The sequence below is a fragment of the Nelumbo nucifera genome, chromosome 1 (assembly GCF_055504915.1).
Source record: "Nelumbo nucifera cultivar China Antique chromosome 1, China Antique-T2T, whole genome shotgun sequence".
Lineage (NCBI taxonomy): Eukaryota > Viridiplantae > Streptophyta > Magnoliopsida > Proteales > Nelumbonaceae > Nelumbo > Nelumbo nucifera.
Genome location: NC_142649.1, coordinates 56,489,657 through 56,509,723, shown reverse-complemented (window position 1 = coordinate 56,509,723; position 20,067 = coordinate 56,489,657). Strand labels below are relative to the sequence as shown.

The 20,067-nt window shown below is 40.3% G+C and overlaps 1 protein-coding gene across 1 annotated transcript in view; it reads right to left on the bottom strand.

Annotated features, from left to right (window-relative positions):
* The window catches only part of LOC104586024 (NADH dehydrogenase ubiquinone complex I, assembly factor-like protein (DUF185)), an 87,846-nt gene that overhangs the window by 2,204 nt on the left and 65,575 nt on the right, over positions 1-20,067 (bottom strand). The window contains exons 10-12 of the mRNA XM_088896869.1: positions 1,514-1,694; positions 1,317-1,433; positions 800-844 (exon numbers count right to left, since the gene is read on the bottom strand). Coding sequence (XP_088752995.1) covers positions 800-844; positions 1,317-1,433; positions 1,514-1,694 — 343 coding nt within the window. The remainder of the gene's footprint in view (positions 1-799; positions 845-1,316; positions 1,434-1,513; positions 1,695-20,067) is intronic.

Here is a 20,067-nt window from a genome sequence, read left to right as displayed (position 1 = left end):
ATGGGTTGTGTCTAGGCTGGGTCAGCTTGGAGTGGTAAGAAAACAGCCAACACCCAGATATTTCATGTTCTATCAGAACCTAGAGCCTTTTTTTTTACCTGAAAACAGGTCATTTGTATGCTTGCCGATGCCATTCATTAATTCCTTGTGTGCCAATTACATGAGGTTATTCCACCCTCTGTTCTTTATTTTATATAAAATGTAAAATTACAAGAGTTCCGCTGCAGCTACACATGGACAAGTATTTGATAGTAATTTCCAATTATTTTTTTTTATTGGTAACCTTCTGATTATAGAAAAACGGTTTATAAGCAAATCATGCAAAGAATCCCAAATTTTGGCTGGGAGACACCACTTGACCCTTAGTTTGTCCAAAACATTTCATTTATAAGTAAATGCCCCCCAGAGTAACCAAACCCTTTCTGCCCCTTGTATGGCCATAGAATCAACCAAGTCGTTTGAAGATCTATGAGTCCAAGTTCCTTGATGATTGTTCTTTAGCCATCTCACCACCACTTCTTGATAGTTTTCGTCCCTATCAGAATGAAATCCATAATGCTCTCATGAATAAAAAGTCAGGCATTCATGGCAGTAACAGTAAACCCATAAAGGACTAATTATTTAAGTCATAGCTGGGATGAGAAAGAAATCTGCATTGCTATCAATAAAGAAAATAATCTTGCGTTCATTGCATTCACCATTAATCAATTATCAAGAGAGGAAAAAAAGAAGATTAGGAAATGTAATAAAAAATAACCAAACAGAGAGGAAATTAGAAAAGGAAGGTAAAAAGACAAACCTTTGCATCAATGTAGCTGCTATGATCTAAACTGCTGCCATCTTTCTGGAGAGTTAAAAGAAACAATGTTAATCATACTTGTTAAATCTGTCTACCAAAAGCCAACAACACAAAATTGTTAATGTAAAACGAAGGCAGAATCACAGCCTTTATAATTCTATTAGAGTAAAGAATCCAGAGATATGAAACAAATTCGAAAATAATTAAGTTTATAGATGAGATCCTTATTCTTCTGTAAGTTGATGGTTTTCTTCATACGAGATTGAGAATTGTTCTTTCTTTTCATCAAAGTAAGAAAAGGGAATGAGATGCAAGGGCTGTCCCATAAAAGAAAGGCAGAACAGCTACCAAATCCATGGAAAGAAAAGCTGAGTAGATACTAAAATCACAAACTTCAGTAGAGAATAGCAAGCTAAAATTAAGAAACCTAAACTTCATTTCTGGTTTCTGATAGAAGGAATAAACTGATTAATAAGTAGAAACTATCTAATAACTATGAGCAAGAAAGATAATATACCTTGGTTGAAACTAAAGGAGCTCTATCACCAGCTATTCTCACATCAGGAAGGTAACTGAAGTCAGATGCAATTAGAGACATTTTTGGTAGAGCCCCATGTAGAACCTCAAGAAGTTGCTGCACATTCAAGATGAATTTTATTCTGAAAGTACACAAGTTCAAAAAAAAAAAAAACAAGTATTAGAAGGTTCCATTACCAAGCAACCAGTTGGTATCCAAGACCTTCGAGGCTTAGGAAAAATTTTTGACCAAATGCTTCTTGCTGCTGAAACTGCACTACTTCCAATAGAGACATGTTCCTTGTCCATCTCTATTATCTCGACACAACGCTTTATTAGTGGATCTTTTAATGGCTTATACAATTCAGAGAGGCATGAGCTACCATGGAAAAAAAAAACATTTGAGGTAAGTAACATTGTTGCCCAATGGACAATCTATGTGTGTGTGTGAAGTTGCAAAAACGTAGATAATGAATTTTGGAGATTATTTTCTTCTATGTAATGTAGAAGTATCCTCAAGAATTAGTGGGGTGCCAGACTATGATGCATGTCCAACAGACATCTATTTAGGAGAGCCCATGCAACACTGGCTGGAAGTCCTATATCAATTTGGTATAAAAACAATCAGTCCTTCATCTTGAGGTTTCTTGTTCATGTAAAAAAAAAATAGAGCCTGAACCAGAACATAAGCAAGGGAGTAACAAAAGAATTTAATACATCAAGAATGTCCAGGAGAAATCAAATTAGTGTCACTTATCCAGGGCTTCAAGAACTTACATGAATAAACCTTTGTTGCTGAAAATTTATTCCAGCTTCCATTTACCCATGTAAATGAAAAATATTAGTGATTAACTAAAATTTGGATGCTAAACCAGTCCATTCTTATTCCATTGTCATTAATTAAAGCATCCCAAAATGCAAGAAAATAATACAAGCAAAAGAAATTCTTATCCATCAGAAAGTAAAAAAGAAATGATTCAAGCAATAACTAGGAAGACAATGATTGAATATAGAAGCAATATAAGGCCTACCAGGCCCTAATATAGAAGAGGTAATTCAATTTTGGATCAGAAATATTTTGAAGTATAAATTAATATGATGAAAGGAGAGAGAGAGAGAGAGAGAGAGAGAGAGAGAGAGAGAGTTTCAAGTGAAAGGGATGGTAGAATCCATTGTATGGATGCCAAAACAGTTGCGGAATGAGAGGGTGAATTTCAAAAATTTTCTACCTACCTTTCAACTGGGAATCGCATTCCCTAATTTTAGAATCAAGATTCAAGGATCCTACTTGAACCAGAACCAAACCAGATCTGAACCAAAAGAAAAGGGAGTGATTATACCTGATCCAGAGAAATAATATCTCCTAAAGTTAGTGTTCACACCCAAAGAAGGCACCAAGATCTGCTCCTGCCGAAGATGACACAACAACTGTGGAACAGAACCAATAGGGTGCGTCCTACACACTGAATCCTTCACAAGAATCCTTTGGATGACAATGAGCACCAAACCAAATAAGCCTTTCAACAAAGACTGATATCAAGAACTTTTCTTGATCTTTCTCTGACAAAGAAAAATGAACTGTGATAGATGGTGGCGGCTGCAACTGGAGGAAACTGAGAAGGTGGCGAACTGGTTTTTTCTTCTCTAGGGTTTCTGAGATCCTATCTCAAAACTGCAGATTGTGTATACTGTGTCCCTAGGGTTCAAATTGTTGTAATTCTCAATGGGGTTTCTTCCAGCTGCTTAATGATTAAGAAAAAGATCTCCTGATCATATCAGGAGTTGCCTTTATCCAAATTTGTATTTGGATTAGAACTCTTCTTAATCTTATCTGCAGATTAGATAAGCATTGGGCTCATCCTAATCTCAGATCCGCCCCTTAATAGTGATTGATCAAATCAGCCCAGTTCGAAATGGGCTTTAGGCCCAATAAGGTTATGTGCTCAAATGTCTTCCAAACTGCTGCCCAGTTGGGCTTCTTTGTATGGTGTGGGACCCAAGCATTGATCTACACACCAGCCACATGGGTTCGGCCCAACCTCTGTTACAAGGCCTGGCCGAATTCATTGGAGAGCCTAGTGAACCCCCTGAGCCCATCACAAGGACCCTATGAGCCCAACACTTACACTAAGTGGTCCCTGGGCCAAGCCATCTTATAAAAACCCAAGAACTGTGGGCAGGTACAAGATTAGCCCATCAGGTATCATCCCAAATGACCTTACACTTAACCTCTCAGCCCATAAAGATCAAGCACTGCCCGACAAGAGAGGACATCTCCCTCGGCTGCAAGGAATAGTGCTGCACTCTCTACTTACATGGATCCCGGGAATTAAAACCATTTGCAAACATTTTGAAACCATACTTAAATATATATCATATATATAAATTTTGCAAAACAAATATCCAACGATTGAAATCAACTGCCGGCAGTTTGGTTTCCATCAGAGAGAGTGCATCTCCGATCATTACCTTTGTTCAACAAAGGGGCTGATCCTGTCACTATGATCACCCACTCAGATGAATTCTCAGACTGTCCCAACATACCCAGCTTTTGACCCCCGTTAAGGATCTCACTGATTGGCATATCAAAGACAGCCCAATCCAACACCTAGTGCAGTACCATAATCGGGTCTAGGGGTCAGGTGTAACTTTCCAGTTTTTGCCCATCAATCTCCAAGGTCCAGGGCAATACTGGAAATCTGGTCCGGTTCAAGGGTTCAAATAATCCTACACTGCATGTGCCTTGGGTCTCACCCTGGCGGCTGAGACAAGCCACCCCAACAGTTGGCAGCACACCAGTGTCAGCCTTGGCAGGATAAATCTCCCCAGACTTATCCAATGGTTGTGAACATTCAAAACCAACACAAGTCTCATTAAGTGTCCAGTTTTAGGGTCTTACACAGAAGTATACCACACAACATGAATCAAACATGTACTTCATTTATTTACATTAAATAACAAAAGTAAATCAAAAACTGATTGAAGCTAAGGGCATACAAAAACTGTCCAACATCAAGTCCATAAAAATCATGGATGGATCTTTCTTAAGAGGGATTTGTCCGTGATTATTCATAGCTAGCTCTAAAAAGAAAATGGAAAATGAAAAATGAACTAACACATGATTACTTAACATATCGGAGTAGAGAAAACAAAATAATGGCTTGCAAGGTGGTGATTGAGGTTTGAGTGGTACTCCTAGTGTAAGGGGTACTGGAGTTGGTAATGTAGTGCCAATCAATAGGGATGTACACTTTTTTTTAGTAGAAAGGTGAGGGATGTTAGGATGTGAACAGTAGGAAGGGGGGTAAAATGTGGTTAATTTTGATGTATTATACTAGTATAGTCCCTGTTGTATCCTATACCTTATGTTCTTTTTTTTTTCTTCTTTCAGCCCTATAAGAGCTTTCTTGTAATTGTAGTTGTACGTATCTCTAATATATATAAGGCCCTTTGGGTGTGGAGGTTAATTGATTCTTGACACCCTTAATTCTGTTTTGAGCTTTTCCATTGTTACGGCTAGGAAAGTTAACATGGTATCAGAGCAGGATGCTCTCTGATCTATTATCTCATCTCTCAATCCTCAATGAAAGTAGTAATCCTATCATCCTATTAAGGTTTACTGCCCTCTTTGTTGGGTGAATGGGATTAGGGCTGTTTTGAGCTGTTTTGATCAACCCTAATTTCTGTCCAGTCTGCTTTGCGCAACCAGCAGAAGAGATTTTATTAGATCTCTCTTAGGAAACCTTGGATTGAAGCCAAACTTTCAGATAATTAGATCTAGTGTTGCCTAGACCTGATCTATTAACCTACAAACAACATCTGATTTGGTTAAGTTTTTGTAGGAGTACTGATCTTCTTCCTTGGGCAGCAACAACGTATAGTTTCATGTTTTGGACAACAACATCTTTGGACCTCAGGTCTGTTATGCAGGAGAGAAGAATGGAAGAAGAGAGAAGAGAGAACTGAGAGCAAAAGATGCTGCTGGCGGCGCAGCTTTTTTAATATATATACTAGGGCGACAACAACTAAAGTAAAAAAGAGTAAAAGTACAATAGTACCCCTGCAGTACTGTACATAGGAAAAATAACAGCTGTTAACACTCCCCCTCAAGTTGGGACATAGATGTCAATCATGCCCAACTTGTCACATAAATCATGATGTCGTGAGTGTTGTAGTCCTTTTGTAAAGATGTCTGCAAGTTGATCCTCAGAGTTAACATAGGGAGTCCACGCTTCCCCTATGATATCCTTCTCTCTGATAAAATGCTTGTCGACTTCGATGTGTTTAGTTCTATCATGTAGCACAGGATTAGCAACAATGTTTATGGCTGCTTTGTTATCACAGAATAGGGTCATAGGTCTGTCCACTGGAAAACCCAACTCACTTAACAGATTCTTTATCCACATAATTTCAGCAACTCCATGAGCCATTGCTCGATATTCAGCTTCAGCACTGGATCTAGCTACCACACTTTGCTTTTTGCTTCTCCAGGTAACTAGATTTCCTCCTATGAAGGTACAGTAGCCACTAGTTGACTTTCTGTCATTTAGGGATCCTGCCCAATCTGCATCAGTATACACTTCAACTTTCAAATGTTCGTGCCTTTGAAACAACAAGCCAGCACCTGGAAACCTTTTAAGGTATCAGAGGATTCTTTCTGCTGCTTCAAGATGAGTGGTCATAGGGGCATGCATGTACTAGCTAAGGACACCAACTGCATAAGAAATGCCTAGGCGGGTCATAGAAAGATATAACAATCTCCCTATAAGTCTCTGAAATTGTTTCACATCCTTGATAGGTTCACCTTGGCTGTCACCTAATTTATGGTTAGGATCAATAGGGGAATCAACTGGCTTCACCCTCTTTTTGAGCGGGCAACTTCAATTCCTAGGAAGTATCTTAGAGGACCTAGATCCTTTACTTCAAACTGTGTGGCAAGAAAACTCTTCAACTTTTGGATTTCATCCTTCCAGTCACCGATGATAATTATATCATCAACATATATTATCAAAGCAACAATTTTACCTTCTCCTCTTTTCACAAACAATGTGTGATCAGATTGACATTGCTTGTATCCTTTCTGTTGAACTGCTGCATGGAATCTGCTGAACCAAGCTCTCGGTGATTGTTTCGGCCCGTATAAAGACTTCTTTAACCTGCACACCTTTTGTTCATTGCCTTGAGCTTGAAAAAACCAAGGGGTTGTATCATGTAAACTTCCTCTTCAAGGTCACCATTCAAGAATGCATTCTTGATATCAAGCTAATGTAGATCCCAGTCAAGATTAGCAACAAGAGAGAATAGAACTCTAATGGAGTTCATCTTGGCAACGGGTGCAAAAGTCTCTGCATAATCAACTCCGTACACTTGTGTAAACCCCTTTGCCATTAAACGAGCTTTATACCTCTCCACCGTGCCATCAACCCTATGTTTGATTGTGAACACCCATTTACATCCAACTGGATCCTTTCCCTTAGAAAGATCTACAAGTTCCCATGTGCCATTTTTATGAAGGACATTAATTTCTTCCTTCATGGCATCTGTCCATTTAGGTACTAAAAGAGCTTCAGCCACATTCTTAGGGATAGGGACACTGTCAATGGATGTGAGAAAGGCTCGAAAAGAGGGTGAAATGTTTTCATAGGAAACAAAGTGGGAAATGGGGTGTTTAGTAGTGCACGATCCAACACCTTTCCTGAGACGATTCTACCTGTAGCTAGTAGATTTTTGCATAGTGTCGCAGTTTTGAATATGTTGATTTTGCTTGTTCCCAGATCTCATTTGTCGTTTCAGCCCACATGAAATTCCTTTTTATTTGAGGTTGCATAGAAACCAAAAGCCAAGACATGACCATGCTGTTTTCCTAGTTCCATCTGTCATATTCAGCACTCCCAAAATGTGGTTCTTTGATTCTCCCATTAATATAACATATCTTTCCCCTTGCAGTGATGTACAACTTGATCCCTCTTGACCACTCTAAATAATTTAAACCATCAAGAGGAATAACAACCATGGGAAAGGATAGGTCCACACTCCCACTCATTCCATTCAGCATTGAGGAAACACCGGATGTAGCAGAATCTTCACCACTCATGATTTCGGATGTAAAAACAACTCTTAAATGTGGTACATAGCCTCAAAGAAATTCAACACCGAGTGAGGGAGAACGAAAAAAAAAATTTCTTCAGAAACACACCTCCATTTGTAAAAACACAGGTGCTGTTACAGCATCAACAGGACTGCTATTACAACAAGTACTGGTCACTTTCTGACCTTCAGTTCACCATAAAAGCTTCTGTTGCAGCACACAAGAGGTACTGGTCACTTTTTGACCCTCAGTTCACCATAAAAGCTGCTGTTGCAGCACACAAAAAAGGTCTTCACGACCTACAGTTTCACAGGGATCAGTCGACCCCACAAAAAAGGAAAGAAAGAGGTGTTGATCACCTCACATCCAATCAGCAGACCTAGTATAGGTTCTGCCCTTGCACACGACCAGAAAAAAAGATGAGAGAGGGAGAGAGAGAGAAGTTACTTCAGTGTTTGAGATCTTCAATCAGCCGAACAGCAGATGAGGGCGGCAGATCTGGAAATCTGGTGCGAAGAAGAAAAAAATTGTTCACTCGACTTCTCCTTTCAGATCTGATAGTCCCGCTCTGATACCATGTTATGCAGGAGAGAAGAATGGAAGAAGAGAGAAGAGAGAACTGAGAGCAAAAGATGCTGCTGGCGGCGCAGCTTTTTTAATATATATACTAGGACGACGACAACTAAAATAAAAGAGTAAAAGTATAATAGTACACCTGCAGTACTATACATAAGAAAAATAACAGCTGTTAACAAGGTCTTCTATACCAGCTCATGATCTAGGCTTTTCTCCAGATTGAAAGGTTCTCTCAAAGACTTTCAGATATGTGTTCGAGTACTCCTAAACAGGTTGGTATATCTTTGATTTCTCTCATTTGGCTAATCCAATCAGCCTATGCTCTTGGATTTGGTGTCACCCTAGGGTCATCTATCATCCCATCTACTTGGCTTTGATTTCAGATCAGTTTTTAAGGGTTTTTTTATCCCTTTTTCTGTTCGACAGTCCTGGAACTTACCTTGTTTTTACTGTCAACACTGAAAGCTTGCTAGTTCAAGTTGGTGGATTTTTCTTTTTTTTTTTTTTTGGGGGGGGGGGGGGGGGGGGGAGGTGTTGATTCCTCTCAGTGCTGGAATACTTCTACAACTATTTGGACTTGAGTTGACTGAAAGATGTCTCATTTTATCTTCCTGGTTGCCTTTGGTTCCCCTGCTGTTTCTGTTTTCTGATTGTTGTTTTGCTGAAATGGCTTCGAATAGAGTTGATATTATTCCTGTGAAACTTGATGGATCAAACTATGGGGCTAACATTGCATTTTGACAATTGGTAACATTTGCTATCTCTTTTGCTTTTTCTGCTATTGGTTTATCTAGTGAGTTCTCTCTAGTTATTGTTTTTCTCCCTCTCATGTTTGGGTCATTGATTCTAGAGCTATCAACCATATGACAAGAGCCTATCCTAACCAACCAAGTAATCTTACTAAAACCCATTATAAACATATTGTTACCGTCAATGGTGAAAAATTAAACATCATTGGTAGCAATGGTCTATACTTTAGCTATCACCTATTACATCATTCCCTCTTACCAAGACTGTTCTGTTCCTAATCTCATTACTATTCTCATTTCTATTGGCAAATTCATTGATGAAAGTAACATTCTCACCTTTTCTCACAAGGGTTGTTTGATTTAAGATTGGTACACTGGGAAGGTGAAAGGGAAGGGGCATAGGCTGGGTTGTCTCTTTGCATTGGAGTTTGAGAAGTCTCAAATAGCAGCATCATCAACTTATTTCAGTTCCTCGACTTCTAGTTCTTTTTTGAGTCACAAAAATGATGTTTGATACATGTGGCATAAATGTTTGGGTCACATACATGCTGAGAAATTAAAGTTTTTGTTTGATTCTGGTTTTGTTAAGAATAAAGTTCCTTCCTTGTAGACCTTTGATATATCTTGTGTTTCTTGTTGTTCAAATAAGAGTCGTACTTTACCTTTTCTTCACATGTCTATGCATGCTACCTCTCCCTTTAAGATTATACATAGTGATGTCTAGACTGCATCTGTCACATCTTGGCTTGGATACTGTAATGATTCATGGAGAGTGGAAGAGAAAGAGAGAGAGAGGAAGAGAAGAAAAAAAGGAGATACGATTGAGAGGAAAAAAGGTGCTTCTAGCAGCTGCCAGTTTTCTATTTATATTAACATAATAAAAGATAATAGAAATTACAAGTATGCTCCTGGCGGCACACCCTAGAACCAAACTAATAAGAAAAAAAGACAACTGACAGTATCTTAAGAAGTCAGCCTACTAACAGCAACTATAAAGTAACAATTAAATAAGCCTTACAACACTCCCCCTCAAGTTGGGCTGAATATGTCTATTATGCCCAACTTGTCACATAACTCATTGTGCCGCGAGTATGGAAGCCCCTTTGTGAGGACATCAGCAAGTTGTTCCTTGAAGTTGACATAAGGGATGCAAATCTCCCTTTTTTCCAATTTTTCCCTTATGAAGTGTCTGTCCACCTCAATGTGCTTGGTCCTCTCATGTAGGATAGGGTTGCTGGCGATGTTTATTGCAGCCTTATTGTCACAGTAAAGGGACATAGGACTATGAAGAACAACTCCAAGCTCCCCTAGAAGATTCTTTAGCCAAATGACTTCAGCCACCCCATGTGCCATAGTTCTATATTCAGCTTTAGCGCTTGACCTTGCTACCACACTTTGTTTCTTGCTTTTCCAGGTCACTAGATTTCCTCCCACAAATGTGCAATACCCACTTGTGGAATTTTTGTCATCCACAGCCCTTGCCCAATCAGCATCTGTAAAGACTTCCACCTTTAGGTGATTGTGTTTACTGAATAGTAGTCCTGTCTCAGGATATTTCTTCAAGTATCTAAGAACTCTCTCTGCTGCCACCATGTGTGGTTTCTTAGGAGAGTGCATGAACTGGCTTAGGACCCCAACGAAATAGGCAATATCTGGACGGGTCATGGACAAATAAATCAGCTTTCCCACTAACCTTTGGAACCGTTTCACATCTTTCAAAGGTTCACCAACACAGTCACCTAACTTGTGGTCAACATCCATGGGAGTATCTGTCGGCCTTGCACCTAATTTGCCTGTATCCTGTAATAGATCAAGGGTGTATTTCCTTTGAGAGATACAGATACCCTTTTCTGAGCGGGCAACTTCAATCCCAAGGAAATACTTCAGGGGACCTATTGCCTGTATCCTGTAATAGATCAAGGGTGTATTTCCTTTGAGAGATACAGATACCCTTTTCTGAGCGGGCAACTTCAATCCCAAGGAAATACTTCAGGGGACCTAGATCTTTCACTTCAAATTTAGTTGTAAGGAATTGTTTCAAGCTCTGTATCTCTGAGCTCCAACTTCTTGTAATGATGATATCATCCACATACACTATCAGTACAGCAACCTGTTCCTGACATCTCTGCACAAAAAGTGTATGATCAGACTGACATTGTTTGAAGCCCATCTGTTGAACTGCCATGTGAAACTTACTGAACCAAGCTCTAGGAGACTGTTTTAAGCCATAAAGTGACTTTCGCAGCTTGCACACCTTATTTTCACTTCCTTTGGCACAGAATCCAGGGGGTTGAACCATGTATACTTCCTCCTCTAAGTCACCATTCAGAAAAGCAGTCTTTATGTCCAATTGATGCAATTCCCAATCAAGATTAGCAGCTAAAGACAGAAGAACCCTAATTGAGTTCATCTTAGCTACTGGAGCAAAAGTCTCATCATAGTCAACCCCGTATACTTGTGTGTACCATTTGGCTACTAATCTTGCTTTGTACCTTTCAACTGTTTCGTCTGCCTTGTGCTTGACCGTGAACACCCATTTACACCCCACGGGGTCTTTCCCCTTTGGAAGATCCACCAATTCCCAAGTTTGATTTTTGTGAAGAGCATTAATCTCCTCCTTCATGGCATTTGTCCATTCAGGGCATTTTAAGGCTTTTGCAACATTTCTGGGAATATGGATGCAATTAACTACAGATAGGAAGGCTTAGTATGAGGGGGAAATGTGATCATAGGAGACAAAATGGGTAATGGGGTGTTTGGTAGTGTATGACCTAACTCCCTTTCGTTGGGTAATAGGAATGTCAAGGTCATCCACAATAGGAGTAGGGTTAGGGAGTGGACTTACCTCCTGGGAGTCTAATGGTGTTGGTTGCTCAGTGTTTGGCTGCTCCATATCTCTATCACACCGCTGATCTCTACGACGTGTATGTTGGAAGACACGGAAGGGAGCAAGGTCTGGAATAGAAGGAAGAGATACTTGGACCTGCTTCTCCTCTTCCACACTACTACTCTCCCCCTGAGGAGAAGCAAGGAAGAATGGCTCAGACTCAAAGGACACATCCATAGACACAAAGAACTTACTACTAATGGGATCAAAGCACCGATACCCTTTTTGAGAGGAGGGATACCCCAAAAAGACACAATGAATGGACTGAGGGTCTAACTTACCTCGAGATGGAGACAAATCATGGACAAAGGCACAATAACCAAAGACTCTCATGGGAATGGAAAATAAAGGAGACTGAGGGTACAATAACTGATGAGGGGCATGTAGTTCAGCACTTTGGAGGGCATGCAATTGATGACATAAGCTGCTGCAAGTATAGCATCCACCCAAAACGTTTTTGGAACATTCATGTGTAACATCATCCCTCTAGCTACCTCAAGAAGGTGTCTGTTTTTTCTTTCTGCAACACCATTCTGTTGTGGTGTTCTGGTGCATGAGCTCCTATGAATAGATCCGTGGGAGGCAAAAAACTCATTGAGCTCCCCATGGAAGTATTCTTTTGCATTATCGGATTGGAAGATCTGTATTTCAACATGGAACTGCATAAATACCATCATCTAGAAATCTTTCACAATCTTTGGAACTTCGTCTCTACTACGCATAGGAATTACCCATGTATAGCGAGAGTAATCATCGATCAATGTGATAAATTACTTATATCCGCCCTCAGAGACTACATTGGTAGGCCCCCATACATCAGAATACACAACATGAAAAGGAACATTTGATCTATTATTACTTGAATGAAAAGTTGTTTTACATTGTTTACTCAACTGACACGTTGGACACTGGAACTCTGACACTGAACATGACTTAAATAAAACTGGAAACAAAGACTTTATGATTTTGAAAGAAGCATGACCTAAACAACTATGCCACAAAAAAATATGACTCTTATTTGACTGACTATGTGACTCTAAGGATATCACCGAGAGACCAACTTTGTTGTCGAGAATGTAGAGACCATCCACTAGGCTCCCTCTACCAATCGTCCTCCCAGAAGTTAGGTCCTGAGAAACACATGAGTCAGCAAAAAAGGTTACACTACAGTTTAAAGAGCTTGTAATGCTACTAATTGAAAGCAAATTTATAGGAAGTTGAGGGACATGCAATACACAATTCAGGTTAAGGCCATGGGGAAGAGATATTGATTCTTGGCCTGCAATGGAGGAAAAAGAACCATCTGCAAGTCTCACTCTATCCCTTCCTGACAAAAGGCTATAAGACTGAAACAAGTTGGTCTTACCGGTCATGTGGTTGGAGGCCCCTGAGTCAATGATCCAAGGGGAATCCGTGGGAGTGACATGGAATGTAGAAGTTGTTTTACCTGAAGTAGATGCAAATGAAGTAGAGGGAGTACCAGTGACTGAGCTGTCAATTTGTCGCAGAGCCCTACCATAAGATTCCAGGTACTCTCTGAAGGAACTCATTATATCTTCCTTGGGGTCATTATGGTGGTCTCGGGTACTACTGGCAACCTGAGTATCTTGGTTTGCCACATGTGCTGCATTCTGAGTTGTGTTCATTTTCTTCTGATGACCTTGACCTTTACCCTATTCTTGATTCTTCACTGCCCACTTAGGTTTCTCGTGGATGTCCCAACAAGTGTCACATGTATGCCATGAACGCCGACAGTGGGTACAGAACAACTTATCTTTATCATCAGTCTTCTTAGTGTCACTTTTCTTCCCCATGGAGTTATTATTCACTGCAGCCAAAGCAACTTGTTGCTCCCCCTCAGTTGTAACCATTACATTCCGCCTGGTTTCTTCCGATTGAACAAGGGAGTATACCTCGTGAACTGTCGGGAATTCTTTGCTTCCTAGAATCTGAACCCTCAACGGTTCATATGCAGGGTTCAGTCCCAACAAAAAGGCAAACACACGTTGCTGAAAGACTAGCTTCCTGTAGGCCTTAGCATCATCATCATGTTTCCACTCTATAGCCTGATAATGATCCAATTCTTTCCATATGGAGGTAAGGGCTGAATAATATGAAGACAAGCTACGGTTTCCCTGTTTATAGGTTGAAGATTCAATTTGTAATTGGTAAACCTTGGCATAATGCCTTTACTCAGAATAGGTAGTTTTGGCTTGTTCCCAAATCTCACTAGCGGTGTCTGCCCACATAAAGTTCTTTACATCAGGTTCCATGGCTGCGAGGAGCCAAGACATCACCATATTGTTCTCTTGGTCCCACCTATCATGTTCTGCTGTCTCACCCTTGGGTTCTTTCACCCTTCCATTAATGTAACCAGCTTTACCCCTTGCCGTTACATAGAGTTTTACACTCTTAGCCCACTCCAGGTAGTTCAGACCATTTAAAGGAGTAATTGGCATGGGAAAAATCATGTTTTCACCTCCCATACCCGCTGTGCTACGGGTTGGTGTAACCCCCGATGAAGTTGATTCATAGTTTGCCATCGGAAACTGCTGAAAAACAGTCCAAACACCACACAACTACACAGCAGCCACAAATAGAATACCAACTCTCAAGGAATTTACTTCTAAGATGTGAGGAAGAGAACAAGACACTGCTGGAATCAACTCTGAGAAGATTCAGTCATTAAACCAGCCCGGTAATCAGTTCAACACAACCAAGGCAGACATTACTATTAGTCCGACTGCAGTTCATACAGTCTAACAATCCAACATCCAAACCAATATATATATAACCAAGGAATAAGCCCTACACATCATCAGCCAAAGAAGACAGACACAAAGAACACACCTGTTCAGCACTTGTATGAAGGTGCTAACCTGAAATCGACTTCACAGCATCGAACAGAGAAGGCAGGGAGTCTGTATCAGCATCGCCCTTCTCCTACTAGGGTTTCCTTTGTATTACGACCAAGGAAAAAAACACAGGAAGTGCCACCAGAAATCTGCTAGGGTTTCCGCCAGTAACCTACTAGAGTTTCCGCCAATAACCTACTAGGGTTTCCTTGTCTTCCACGTCCAAGATTTTTAAGAAGGGAACCTTGCTCAAAACAGTAGGGATCGTAGGTCTTTTACAGCCTAGAAAACCTGCTCTGATACCATGTAATGATTCATGGAGAGTGGGAGAGAAAGAGAGAGAGAGGAAGAGAAGAAAAAAAGGAGATACGATTGAGAGGAATAAAGGTGCTTCTGGCAGCCGCCAATTTTCTATTTATATTAACTTAATAAAAGAGAATAGAAATTACAAGTATGCCCCTGGCGGCACACCCTAGAACCAAACTAATAAGAAAAAAAGACAAGTAACTAACTGACAGTATCTTAAGAAGTCAGCCTACTAACAACAACTATAAAGTAACAATTAAATAAGCCTTACAACAGATACAAATACTTTGTATCATTCGTTGATGATTGTATTGGGTACACATGGATATACTTTCTTCGCCACAAGTCAGAGGTGTTCCCAACATTTCGGTTGTTCCATACTATGGTATGAGTTTGGTTTCAACCACAACTGCGTATTCTCTGTTCAAATTCAAGGGGAGAATATATTGATGGAGACTTCTTATCCTATTTGAAGAACCATGGAATACAAGTATAATGAAGTTGTCCAGATACTCCTCAACAAAATGGTATGTCCAAGCACAAGAATGAATATATCCTTAGTGTTGTGAGGACATTATTGGAGGAGTCCCATGCTTCATCTTCTTTTGGGTAGAGGCAGCCAATACAACTATGTTTTTGATTAACTATTATTCCTTTCTCTGTTCTTGGTAATATGTCTCCCTTTTAGAAGTTGTTTGGTCATCCTCTAGATTTATCTATGTTTTATGTTTTTGGATGTGTGTTCTTTGTTCATCTTCCTGGTCGTGAATATTCTAAATTGTCTGCACAATTTTCCATGTGTGCCTTTATGGGTTACAATCTTGACCACAAAGGATTTCTTTGTTATGATCCCTCTATTCACCGTATTTGTATCTCATGTAATATTTTTCTTGAGTATATCTCATTTTTTGCTAGAATTGCTAGATTTTCTACATTGTCTATTTTTGTTTTGTAGAATTTTGATTCACAAGATATTCACAAGATGTTCCACTCCACCTCCGTTTGTTGTGAAGGACCTTCTTGTCTTCTCATGCAAGCGGTTACATGCTTTATTCCTTACGCTTGTGACTCCCCTTCTCTTCTATTTCACTTTGTCATTGTATTTCTAGACCTCCTGACTATTATGGTTTTCTTTCAAACTATAGCTCCTTGTCTATTGTCTTATCTTCTACAGATATTCCTCGCTCCTACCAGAAATCCAGTAGTAGCCTCCCTAGAAAAAAACCATGGATGCAAAGGTTCATACTTTACATGAGAAAGACACTTGGGATCTTACTCTTGCATTGTTAGATGCCTCTATTATTGGGATTAGATGGCTTTACACTACCAAGCTAAAGTGTAATGACTCCCTAGACTGCTACAAAGCACTTGGCAATCTTGTTGCTTGGGGGAACACACAAGAATATGGTATTGATTATGAAGAGACGTTTGCCCTAGTTGCCAAGATTACTATAGTTCGTGTTCTTTTGGTTCTGTTTCTTGTGCACTCTTGGTCCATTTATCAGTTGGATGTGAAGAATGCTTTCTTTCATGGCCAACCATGGTTTAAAATGTTCCTAATTTCCCTAATATTCCACGACATATTTCCATTTCTCTGGGTAGCGGAACAAAATTTTATTGGAATCGACATATTCTCGAATGAACACTACCAACACCAAGTAGAGTACAAGAGATAGTTTCCATGACATATTTCCATTCCACTTCCATAGGTAGCGATATGAAATTTTACTGGAATCAACATATTCCCCAGTCTAGCTTATGGGGGTTTTAGGTAGGGAGACCCTCTCTCACCCTTCTTATTTACTTTTTTTTTGATAAATAACATCAATTCCATTAAAATAATGAATAGATACAAGAAGATACCCTTAGAGGCACGAGGAGCAGCCTCTCCAAACAGCAAATACACAAACTACAACAGAGAAAACATGAATGTTGAAATTAAAACAATAGTTACAATTGTGCCCAGAACAATGTTTCCCTATTTATCCCTTGTTTTGCCAAGACATCAGCAAAAGCATTAGCTGATCTCCCAACCTATTGTACTGTTATAGACATATTTCTTGTCAGCCATTTGAATTTCTTTAACTCATTTTTGTAGCCTCAAGTGACATCCTCCGGATTATTTAACCAGTCCACCACTGTCTTAGAGTCTCCTTCAATCAGAAGCTGCTCTACGCCCACTTCTTTTGCAAGAAGTATTCCTTGTATTGCAGCTAGCAGTTCTGCCCGGATAGAGTTTCCAACTCCTAATGGGCCAGAGTAGATTAAGACAACCTCTCCAGCCTCATTCCTCAGTACACCTCCCATCCCAGAGGGATCCGGGTTACCTTGGCTACTCCCATCAAAATTCAGCTTCAAAGAACCAAGAGGAGGGGGGACCCAGCTAGTCACTACCCTTCCCTTGTAGGAGGAACAGCTTGCTACCAACTTCCAATCCTTCCAACAATCAGCAAAAGTAAAATGGTTAAATAAATCTAGAGTCTTTAACCAATGTAAAGACCTGGACAAAATGCAGTCCTTTAAGGTTTGACTGCTTCTTCCTTTTTCTTGGAAGATTCTGGCATTCATTTCTTCCCATACTGTCCATAAAAATGCTGCTCGTGAGCATCTCCACATTTTCCTTCCTCTTTTATGGGGCCAAGAGAAGAAAGAAGGGTTAAAGATTGTGCTTGCTTCTGCTGGCATATCCCAACTAGACCCATACAAAGATAGAAGCCAAGCCTAGAGCTTTGCAGTGACACTACAAGATAAAAATAGATGATTACAATCCTCACCATGAGATTGCAAAGAATGCACCAGTTTGGTGAAATACAAAGGACGGGCCTTCTCTTTTGTAGGTTGTCCATCGTGTTTACTTTACCATGCCGCACTTCCCAACACAAAGCCATAACCTTGGGGGGACCGGCCTACACCAGACTTCTTTGAAAGGGAAACTCTGTTGAGAGGGAGATTGGCAGAGGAACTTGAAAAAGGAACCACAAGAAAAAGATGCTTTGGGGTGAATGGCCCAAATCCTTTTATCGGGTTTCGAGGGATCCAACCAAACCTTATCAAGGAGACATAAAAGAGTAGACAAACACTCAATTTCCTCATCCCTTAATCCTCTACGGAAACCAAAATCCCAAGACAAAGTTGGTAAGAATAAATTCGACGGAAGGAATTTTGAGATCACCTCATTTTTATACAAGGAAACAAAGTATAATGAAGGAAAAAGGTCTTTCAAAGGGAGATCTCCAACCCAAATGTCCTCCCAAAACCGAATAGAATTACCTGAACAAGCATCATACCTAACACAGCTAAGGAACTGCGGAAGAACTTTGTGAATTGCTTTCCAAGGTGTGGCTAGGTTAGCCCTCCTTGATGCACCAGCATCCCAACCATTCTCTGAACATCCATGAATACTCTTCACTACTTCGTGCCAGAGTCTATCCCGTTCCAAAGGCCATCTCCACAACCACTTCCCTAACAAAGCTGAGTTTTTTTTAAGCACATTCCCGAGCCCTAATCCTCCCTCCTCTTTGCTTCTACCCACAACCCCCCACTTAATTAAATGGTCTTTTTTACCTTCTCCCGATTCCCATAGAAAATCTCTCATCAATTTTTCCAACTTCTTTGCTTCCCTAGACGGTATCCTAAAGACAGAGAGATAATAGGTAGGTAGATTCATGAGGGTAACTTTTATCAAAGTGATCCTCCCACCCAAAGAGATATAATTTTTCTTCCAAACAGCTAGTCTCTTTTCTAACTTCTCCAAGACTGAGGTCCAGAACCTACTCTCCCTAGGGTTTGCTTCCAACGGAAGCCCTAAGTAAGACAAAGGCCAGGAGGAAATGGAGCACTCAAGACAGCCTGCAATCGCCCCAAAAACTAAATTTACTACGGTTATGCAGCTTTTTCCTAGGCTGATTTTCAAATTAGAGACTCCTTCAAAAACTGTAATCAATTCTTTCAAAATTTTCACCTTCTCACCGAAACCTCCCTTACAGAAGATCATCAAGTCATTTGCAAACTGAAGTTGAGTGACTGGAATTCGGTTTGTGCCTACTCTCCAACCCCTTATCACATTTTCCCTATCAGCCCTAGTGATAATTCGACTAAACACATCAGCTACCAAGGTAAAGAGGTGAAGGGATGAGAGACCAATCATATGGATGGCCGAACCCTGCAGGTAGGTTGGGAGAAATTTCAAAAATTTCTCTCTCCCATGTGGGAATCACATTCCCTATTTTAGAAAACTGCATTTTCAAGGATCAATCTTGAACCTAAACTAGACCAAATTTGAAACCAAAAGGGAGTGGAGGGTTATACCTGATACAAAGTAATAGTAACCTCCAATGAAGGTGTTCACGCCCAAGGATGAATCCAAAGACTGCTTCCACCGAAGATGACACGGTGTAGGATGAAGCAGAATCAGTAGGATAGCTCTTTAGCAAGAATCTGATAGAGGGCGAATGAGCACGACTTCAGATCACCTTTTCTGCCAAAAGATGATATCAAGAACCCTTTCTTGATCGCTCCCAGAGTGGAGATCGAACTGGTATGGCGGCAAGAGCAGGAGAGAGAGCAGAAAACAGGAGCAGTCGAATTGCAGGTTCTTCTCTCTTTGTAACCTCTGAACTGAATTGTGTGTTGGAGGTTCTCCCTGCTCCTCTATTTATAGCCTTTAAAGAGAGCATCTCCTAATCCCATTAGGAGTTTCCTAATCCAAATCTTGTATTTGGATCTTGACTCTCTCTAAAGAGATAAGGATAATCCCTTATCTTATCTGCAGATAAAGATCAACCCTCCTAATCTAATTAGGAGTTTCCTGATCAAAATCTTTATTTGGATCTGGACTCTCTGAGTGGATAGGGACAATCCCTTATCCTATCTACTGATTTAAATCCCAGAACCGCCCCTCTTTAATTAATCTCATTAAGCCAGGTCGAATTAGGCTTTAGGCCCATTAAGTCTATGTGCTCACTTAACCTCCAAACTATTGCCCAGTTGGATATCCTTGTATTGCATGGGACCCAAACATTGATCTACACATCGGCCACATGGGTTCAGCCCAACCTCTGTTAGAAGGCCTGGCCGAATTTACTGTAGGAGACAATGAACCCATGAGCCCATCACCATGGGCTCTTAATGAGCCCAACATTTACACTAAATGGTCCTTGGGTCAAGCCACCTTATAAACACTCAAGGACTGTGGGCAAATGCAAGATTAGCCCCATCAGGTATTACCCTCAATGGTCTTACACTTAACCTCTCAGCCCATAATGATCAAACACTGCCCGACAAGAGAGGAC